General features: G+C 49.1%; 1 protein-coding gene across 1 annotated transcript in view; it reads left to right on the plus strand.

Annotated features, from left to right (window-relative positions):
- NSMCE2 (NSE2 SUMO ligase component of SMC5/6 complex) overlaps nt 1-5,281 on the plus strand; it is a 202,258-nt gene extending 196,977 nt beyond the window's left edge. Inside the window, exon 7 of the mRNA XM_087825486.1 lies at nt 4,999-5,281. Coding sequence (XP_087681612.1) covers nt 4,999-5,116 — 118 coding nt within the window. The 3' untranslated portion in view covers nt 5,117-5,281. The remainder of the gene's footprint in view (nt 1-4,998) is intronic.
- Nucleotides 5,282-9,937: the final 4,656 nt, after the last annotated feature.

Below are 9,937 nucleotides of genomic sequence, written 5' to 3' on the forward strand. Positions count from 1 at the left end.
AGCTGCCTCCTGCATGCCCCCTACTGGGGATTGAGCCTGAAACCCAGGCATGTGCCCTGACCGGGAATCGAACAGCAACCTCCTGGTTCATAGGCCGATGCTTAACCACTGAGCCACGCCGGCTGGTGAGAGCACATTATTTTGAGGGAGTAAGATAGGCCAACCTAGAGTTTAGGAAGTTACTGCAATAGCCATTCACGGAATGGAGTAAAAAGACATGAGGTGAAATGTCAGTTAGGATGCTTTTGCAGTATATTGAGTTATAAATAACAAGAGCTTAGACTGAGGTAAGAGCCATAGGGACTAAGAAGAGAATGCAGATGAGAGTGACCTCAGAGGAAAAAATGTCAGAATTTGGTAGCCAAGCGCTGAAGAGAAGAGGAGGAGGCCTGACGGTGATAAATGAGTGTCTAGAAGGGTGGAGATGTCATTAGCCAGCAGAGGGGACCTAAGAGAGGAACACATCTAGGCCACGTTAAGTTTGAGGTCACAGCAATACAGCCATTTAGAAGGATCCTGGAGGCGCCTAAATGTGGATTTTTGAACTCGGGAGAGAGCTCTGAGCTGGAGATGTTGGTCGTGAGGTGGTCGGCACAGAGTCAAACCCACTTACCTGCCAGCACAGACGCAGCTCTGGCCTGGACCCGACCACCTCCCGAGGGCCAGCAAGGGCAGGACCGGGGCTGGGCTCTGCCCTGCTCCCCATGCTGCCCCCAGCCCCGGCCCCAGGGCTGGCGGTGGACCCTTACTGATGAGAGGGCAGCGAGAGGAGGAAGGCCCGTGGAGCTAAGACGTCATTAGGAAAGAGGAAGAGAGAAGAGCTGAGCATCAGGCGAGCGAGCGGAGGGGGCGGGGTCTTGAAGACCCTGGCCCCAGGCAGGCGGCCAGAGTTCAGGCTCCTGCGTGGCCCACCTCAGAGATCCCTGGTGAAGCGTGAGGTCGTGTCATTTCCCGTGATGCTCTGCTCTGGGTTCCCTTTGTTTAAGGCGTCTGTGACACATCCAGCTGGAGAAGTCTCAGTTCTTCCTCCTGGATTGTTCTGTTGTGTTTGTTAGGCTGGAGTTCCAGGTACACTGTGTTACTAGGTGCTGACTAAACTTGACTGTCCCTACCTCGGTCTCTGGCAAGACCTCTCTCCATTGGTCTGAGTCAGAATAAAACTGGTGAGACTTTGGCCCTAACTAAACACAGCAGTTAGAATGACTTCCTGAAATATCTTTCTTAATAGTCAGGCTATTTATTATCTTACTAATAAAGCTGTCTTATAATTTTTATATTAATAAGACAGTTCCAGTTTTCCACTGTCATTTCTTTCCTTTTTTGTTTAAGAACCTGCACTATAGTTAACGAAATCACATTTGAGAGCATGTAGAATAAACTTAAGTTGAACACAGATGTGTCGTTGAAAAGCAGAACTCCAACATTGCAGTGTGGTCCCTGTTTCATGGTTTAACCACTCAGAGCCTGTATCTTCATGTGTAAGATGCATTAACATCTCCCGGAATTCAGGATTAAAGAAATGGGGGGAAGGGGGGAAGTACAGCCTAGCTCTGGACCAGCAGACTTCTTGGCAGTGGAGAAGGAAACCAGCCAGGAGGAAGCTGTTTTTGGACAACAGAGCACTAAACAAGTTGCAGTGTGGTAATTGAGGTCGAGCCAGTTAGTGTTATTACTTACCTCACTACTTAGTGACATGTTATTTTAGACTCAGAGGACGTGGGATACAGTTACTCTGTGTTCAGGTATGATAGGAATCCATCTCACTCAGGTTTCCAGAAGGGTCTATAGGCCTTCTTTCTAGAACTTTCTAGAGCTGGGTTGCTCCTTGGAATTCTTGGGACCCAGATCCAGGAGCTCAGAAGACCCAGAGGCCAAGGTTCCCTGCAGCCTTCTAGGGCCCCAGGGCCCCTTTGTTCAGCAGACATTTTCATGCTTGCTTGCTGCTGTCAGGGGAGTCTTCTACCCTGGCAGTGACCTGAGTCCAGGACCCAGCCTCTCCTTTGAGTCCTGTAGGTCTGACTCCTGCACAGCAATGACGCCAGAGCTGGAGAGCTTAAGATTGGCTATTGCCACACCCAGCTTGCTCAGCAGGATGTTGTGGGGATTATGCACCATTGCTCCTATAGAGGGCTGCTTCCCTAGAGGAGGAGTGTCCTGATTCAGCATCATGTCACTATGGCCTTGTCTTCACCTTTGTCGCTTAAAAACTTGTGTTTGTTTACTTGCGATGGTGTGAGAAACCAGGTTCTTCCCCACCTCCTGCATCGCCCCCTCCTCCCGGAAGCCTTCCCTGAACCCATATTCTGGCTGGACAAAGTGCCCCTCCCCAGGCTCCCGAGGCACCGTGTCCATGCGGGCCCAGCACTGCCGGTGGGGCTGGCTCTTCGCCATGCGCCTCTTGGTGCAGATGCTGGACTTGTAGTGCCTGAGTGAGTCCCTTGGCCCTCGCCACATATCACCCTACCCCACACTCTGCCCTCATCTCTACAGAGGAAGAAACTGAGGTGCAGGAATTGAGTCACTTGCCCGAAGTGTCACAGCCAGGAGTTGTGTGCCCAGGTCTTTTTCACCCTTGAGCTTGTGCTTGTGTCATCAGGCTACCTGGCTCCCCCGGGAGGGCCTTTGGTTAATGCTTCTGTCCCCAGAGTTTGCCCCTAAGCGAGCCAGCCGTCTGTGACGCAGGCCACCCTGGGCTCGTCCCCTCAGGTGAGTGTGCCTGTTGTGCAGCTGAGCCGAGTGGTTACTCCTGTCAGACATTCTCAGAATGCCCTCGGCCACTGACTAAGGCCGCTGATGTCATCAGGAAGTCCTCCCCGCCTCGCTCCCCACTTCCCCGAGCACCGCTTACTCACTGTCTGCCCGGTGCGCTGAAGCCTTTGTCTGTGGAGGGGAGAGACCCGGGCCGGCCGCAGCCAGAGTGGCCGCTCTGTGGGTGGACAAGTACTAGGCGAGGGTCGTCTCACGCAGTCATCCCAGCCACCACTTCCAACTGCATTTCCATGTCTCAGAGGTCGACTGATGAAAGATGTCTTTTCTGCAGTCAGGATTTGTCCGTATGCTTTTCATATTTGCAGCTGTTCACTTTCCTCCCTGAAGAAGTAATTCACTTGGCAGCATCGGGGGTTTGGAACTAGTGTAAGGCCTTCCCAGGTCCCTCCGTCCCTGCCCTAACCCACAGCCCAGCCATCAGAATGCGGCAGACCTGGGCCGGTCACCCTGCTCCACCTTCCTAAGGCGCCTTCCTAGAATCTCGTTTAACACATGTATCCAACCACACAGGGCATGTTTCAGTATTTTTAAAATAAATGCTGTTCACATGCATATTGCTCATTACAGTGATGGATGCCCCTCTGCTCTAAAGTCTCCTTGACCCAGAGCTCAGGGCCAAGAGTTCCTCTTGCGAGTTGGACTGTTGGGCTTCCCACTTCTGGACAAATTAGAGCTCCCATGATCAACCGTCGTCCCCCCTGGGTTATATTTTTTGTCTTTCATTTGCTATCTTTGATCTTACTCGACCTGTGCTGTTTGGAGAGCTGACTCAGATCACTAGGCTGGGGCTGCGTGTGGGCAGGAGCCTGTATTTGTGTATTTCTCACTTGGATGTTCAGGACCTAGCACCAGACCAGTCACCAAAGGGCCAAGTGAATGCACGAATGTGTTGGATGTATGAAGACGTAGAGACACCATCAGCTTTAAAATGTGTTAGAGGATCAGTGATCAAAGAACAAATGATAGTCTTAGGAGATCATAAAGGGAGCCAGCGTCACCTGCAGCCCCGAGAAATAGGGATTCTCCCCTCATCTTAAATCAGGTGACGTAGGCTCAGAAAGGCAAAGTGAGTTGCCTGTGGTTTCATAACTAGCAAATAGACGGTGGAGACAGAATTCAGACCTAGGTCAGCTTGACTCCAAACACTGGGCGCTTTGCTCTGCAAAGTCTGGCTCCTGTTGAGAAGAAATCAGGTGACTTCATCCAACCCACTGCCTCCAGAGGAGACCACATCTAAACAGAGCCAGGAGTGTAAGTTCCCCCCACCCCCATGTGGATGAGTCACACGCTGATGTCTTCGGCCACAGCTGAAGTCCCCATCGGCCCACTCAGTCTCTCCACTGGGAGGGCTGGCGGGCATTTCAGAGGGAACATACACCTATTGGGGCTCCTCAGTCCTTCCCAACCTGGTTTTTAGTTGTACCCCTCAGAGATGAGGCACCAGCAGTCACCCATCAGCTCGGGCCGAACTCGGAATGAAGCTCTTCCCTTCCCTTGCGCTCTGAGCCATCAGCCAGTCCTAGAGGTTCTGCGTGGTCCTGGGCCGAAGCTCAGGCTGCCCCACCCTCATCCAGGCCCCTCCCTCCTGGACTGCTGCAGGCCCCCTCTGTCCCTGCGTCCGCTTCCCCAGGGTTCTCACTCAGCAGCCAGAGCCACGTTTTTCTAAATGTCACCCAAATCACAGCCCTCCCTTATTCAAACCCTGCGCTGTTTCTCTTCATATTAAAAACAAGAAAACCCAAAGGCCCGCTCACCCTCCGACCTCGTCTCCAAGTGCCCTTCCTCTTGCTGGTCTTGCTCCCTCTCCAGGCCACCAAGCTGCTGCTTCCTGAGCTCCTGCACATGGCACCTGCTCTAGAGAGGACCTCAGCGAGGCTTGCCCTGACCCCCCTCCCCGGGAGAGCCCCAGCCCGCCCTCTCTGCCTTGACCGGCTTCCTTGCCTTTGTAGCACTTAGCACAAGCTGACCCTCCAGCCGGCCCCTGCGTGGTCACTTGTATGTACCCGTGGCCGCCATTGGAAAGTGAATGCCGGGGCGCGGGGACTGGGTGGGGGTCCCAGCACGGGGCGGCCTGGGGCGGTGGGCATCCGGGCATACATGAATGAGTGCAATCACACCTGGTTTTTAAAACATGCTGCTTTTTGGTAAAGTGTCCTCACCTAAGTACTTATATGTGAGAGAAGTTTATGCATATTCGGTGGCCTAACTTTGTCTTCTGATCCCTCCCAGTTGCCCTAAAATTGGCTGCGGCCACACAGATGTGAGGATGTGCGATCTCGTCCAGGACGAAGCACTGAGAAGGGCCATCGAGAGCCACAACAAGAAGAGGCACCGCCAGTCCGAGTAGGAAAAGCCACCCGCAGGGAAGCCGCAGCCTACCTCCTGCCCCAGCCCTCGTAGAGAGCGTGCTTGTAAAGCACTGACTGGCTGCTTCGCACACTGCGTTTGGGGTAAAACTTGAAGGTTTTCTGTGTAATTGAAAGCATTTTTCAATAAAAAGTCAAAGGAATGTTATTGTTTATTTTTAAGTATTTTATAATTTAAATAAAACTTTGATTATCTACGGTGTATCTTGTCTGTGCTCCGCCCGAGGTGTACGCTGTGTGGATGTTGCAGGCTGCGGGGTGCAGGCCTTTCCGTCTCCCCCACTTCAGACTGTTTTTATTGTAGTTTTAACTAAACGATGGCTTTCAAGGGACATTTGAAATGGAAACACACAGAAACACCCCAGTTGCAAGCATTTTCCGTCAATACAGTAAGCGACAGCGTGAGGTGACAAAGCAAGCCAGTTGACTTACCAGTAAGGGCTGACTTTGTCAACTGATAGTTACAAATATGGAAAAGCTTTTCTCTGTCATTCTGACTGCACGGGATGCTCTGTGGCAGGCTCATCAGCACCCTGGTAACTGTTGCCCTTGACAAGAGCTTGGCTGCGGCCCCTAGGGTCTGAAGAGTCATCCATGGGAAGCCACCACATCCTGGCTGTCCCCTGCCTTGCGTCTTGTGTGGTGGCTCTCTGCAAGTGGCTTCCTCCCCCGGGGCCTTGGTGTCTTCAGCCAGGAACTACAGGTGTTGAGCCAGTTGTTCTCTGATGCCCCTTTAGCCCCTGAAGTTGGGGGACTTATAACCAGCAGGGTCTTTAAATTGAGTGTCATTGATTATATTCTAATTGTGTGAAGGGTGCTAATCTATTAATAGTCTCCATAGCAACCTTTTACCAACTGGAATAGTCAGTGAAGCCAAACACATATCCTGACTACACTAGGAAACCAAAAATAACTTATAATGGCTGACATTTAGTGAGCACTTGCTGTGTACCAGGTGCTATTCCAAGTTACATATATAGTAACTCCTGTAATCCCCTGATGAGGGCACTACGGTTATTCCCACTTTCCAGATAAGTAAAACGAGGCACAGAGGAGTGAAGTGACCTGTGGGAATTCAGAGCTAGTAAGTGCCTGAGCTGGGAGGGGAAGGTAGGCTCTCTGGTCTCAGAGTCAGCATACTTAGCCCAGGTTCTCCTCTCTATTGATTTCTGTAGAATCTTAAAATACATTCAAAGTCCACATTTAAAAACAAAGCCTCTTGCAAATAAGCATATACGTGTGTGTGCAAAAAAAAATCTTGATTAAAACTCGGGGAATAACTGGATTTGACCTCTGAGAGGCAGCGAGGGCCCGGCCATGAAATAATAACATAATTTCCACTGAAAAGCCTAGTCTTAAAATGGCAGGAGTAACGTTGAAAACATTTCGTGGAAGGCAGCATGGCATTCAGCTGCTACAAACTGAGCGAGTCTGAATTTCTTAAGACGCTTTATCTGAATCAGACTTCCTGAGGAAGCGATTCTGTTTAAGCCAGAACAAACATGCTTTTCATGGAATGTGCTTCTTTTGTGAAATACTTTGTTTCCTAAACAGATCGAGGCCAGCACGAAGTGCTCGCCCAAGGTTCAGGCTGCATTTTTCCCAGCTCTTTCTGAAGAGAATGCAAGATATTAGCGCAGACACCAGTCTCAAGTCAGAAAAATGCAAAATGACACCATTCCACGGGGAAGAGGTGCAGCGTTTGTATCCTGTCAGCTGCTTCCCTTTCCAGTCTTCGGAAACTGTATTTTGCATACTTGTCTAGCCAATTAAAGAAGTGGAAGTTTTATATAAAGTTTTTTGCATCTTTGAAGATGCCAACATTTGGTGGTCATTGCCAATCTGGCATATATATTCAGTTTCTATTACAGGAGTTTTCCCAAAAAGTGAAGCCTTTCTTCACATGAAATCATATTTTTTTCTTACTGAGAAGCCCAATAATATAAGACAACTGAAAGGGGAGTCTTTCTAGTCAAGACGAGGTAGGAGCCCCAGCCCCTTCCTCCCAGGGCAGCCCCAGAGTCACCAGCCTGACATTACCCAAGGCCCCATGAGTGACATTTGGAAACCACACTGCACGTTGGAGCTAAACCAGGTTTTCAGATATGACTGTTTTAAGACTTGGACAATTATGTGAACATGGCATTTTTTATATGCTAGTTCCTTTAAGAAACTTCCAATTGGGTAAGTTTGAAACATTACCGCAAACTCCCAAAGATGAGATAATTTATTTCTTGCTTAACATAGAACTTCAGACATGGAGTGTCCAGCTTAGAGGGTCCGGTGGTGAATGTCCAGCTGAACACTCCCAGGCCGAGTGTTATAGGGAGAGATTACAGGACTAAGAGGAACAGAGGTGACCATGAACTGATCGCCGGCTACACACCAGGTTCGGGTCCAAGTGCCTTACATGTGTGACCAAAGTGAATCCGCCCTACAACCCTAGAAGGCAGGGTTGTTCACCCGTTTTATAGATGAGGAAACTGAGGCTCAGATTCAAGTCACTTCCCCAAAGTCCCCGGCTGGCGTGTGATAGAGCCCATACCAAGGCGGAACAGTGAGTGCCGAGCAAGCGATCCGACCTACAGCCTCTTTACCCCAGGACTGTAGAGGACACCAGTGACCAGCCGACGTGCTCTTCTGTCCCATCTCCCTTATTTCTGTTACTGAGTCCATTTCCCAGGCTTGCAGGCCCCAGCTACCCCACCAACTTAGCATAGCCCAGTGCTTCTCTCTTCCCTAGTCCCTCTGCAGACACTCCACCAAGTCCAGGCCCTGCTTCCTGGCTTCGTACTTAAACTATTCACCAGCCTTCCAGCTGGTCCCCCACTGGACCTCTCATCTCCCCCCTCCCGTGTGAACCTGCTGATGGGGTAATTCCACATCCTAGTCAAAAACCGTCCCTTCTACAGAATGAAGTTCAGCCCAGCACTCAGGATTCTACCACAGACCAGTCCCATTCCTGTCTCCCCAGCACTCCCTGTGTACCAAACACTTCAGTTCACCTCCCGTCTATTTGACAGGGTTGCCTCTGTGCTCCTGACGAGCGCATACAGATGACCTTGGGCAGGTCACTTCACTGCTCCAGGCCGCAGATTTTTCCTGTGTACTCAAAGATTTGGACTTCTCCCCAAGATTTCTTTAAACCCTAAGATTCCATCCTATTTTCAATGACGAGAACATTGGGGAAGCATATGGCCCTTTTGAAGGAAAACAGGTTGACATGGAAATCAGTATATATTTGAACCAAATGTGTACATTGCATCTTCAACTATTTATTCAACAAATACTTTTTAAAGCCCACTTTATGCCATGTTCTGTGCTTGTCTCTTTGGATACAGAAATCTCCCCTCTGAAGGGATTCTTCGTCTAGTTGGGGCAGACAGATATGCACAAAACTAAGTTCTGCAGGAGGTTATGTGAGTGCCATGTGTAGAGGACAGTAACACAAAGGAAAGATACAGAAAATTATTGAGAAAGCAACTTGTGTTTCAGTAAAACAGGCAACAAGATTCAAAACAAGTCAAAAAGTCTGTGAAACTTTCTGACTGGGAGATGGGGGTAAATCCTGAGGGCGGAGGGCCCAGCTGCAGTGGAACTCGTCACACTTTGCAAATCTGCCTTCTAGTTTGTATCAAACTTTGTGGCGGGATAACTATTCTAAAAAGAAGGCTGGTGAGGAGGAGGGGGAGCAGGAGCTCTCATGCGCTGCTCATGGAAATGCAAATCGGTGCAGCCACTTGGAAAAGTTTGGCTTTAAAAAAAAAGAAAAGTTTAACAAATTTACCACACAACCTAGCAATTCCACCGCTAGGTATCTACCCAAGAGGAGTGAAATCCTATGTCCACACAAAGAACATACTGTTAGCATCTTTGTGTGTGAATGCTCTTAAGTAGCATGATTTATAATAGCACACAAGTGGAGACAGTCCCTCTGTCCAACTGGTGGCGGGTCACACAGTGAAATACGACTCGGCAATGAAAAGGAACACGGCACGTATTAATACAAGCTGTAACGTGGCTGAACATTATGTGCTTACGTGAAATGTCCAGAAAAGACAGGTCTGTGGGGACAGAGAGTAGATTAGAGGTGGCCTGGGGCTGGAGGCCAGAACCGGGGGTAACTTGCACAAGGGGTCGCTTTGGGGTGAAGGAAATGTTCTAAAACTGGATTATGGTGAAGGTTACACAACTCTGGATTCACTAAAAGTCATTGAACCCGACACTTGAAACAGGTGAATTGGACGGGTCTATGAATGATACAAACAAACAAGCTGAGGGAGGGAAGAGCTCTCCTGGTCTTTAAAAAGAGTGAGCAGCTCTAAGGCCTCTCGGTGCCCAAGATTCAACTGGCAACCAAACCGCTATCAATCTTCTAAGAAGTCTTCGAATCTTAATCGCAAAGATTAGACTGAAATGAGGATTCTATTCACGCCTCAAGAGATCCAGGGTTGAAAGGAGCAATTATTATAAAAAGAAACTTAAGGGTTAATGAGAGGTAAGATTAGTGACTGATACCAATAAGGAACTTAATTTTATTAGTTTCCATTGCTTTATCTCCCAAATGTATATTCTGTTTCTCTGCAGCGATTATGAACAGTAATCAACAGTTCCAATTAGCTACTTTTATTTTTTTAAATATAATGGCATGAAAACCCCAGCCAGTTCTTTTCTCTGTTCACCCTGCCACAGGGAAGGCTGAAATTCAGGCCCTAATGATGACCTGGTAATCATTCAGTGGGTGGCAGAAGGACCCAAGCTTAAAACGGGGTCATAAACCTTTATGACCACAGACAAAACAT

Source organism: Miniopterus natalensis, chromosome 16 (genome assembly GCF_054644295.1).
Source record: "Miniopterus natalensis isolate mMinNat1 chromosome 16, mMinNat1.hap1, whole genome shotgun sequence".
Taxonomy (NCBI): Eukaryota; Metazoa; Chordata; class Mammalia; order Chiroptera; family Miniopteridae; genus Miniopterus; species Miniopterus natalensis.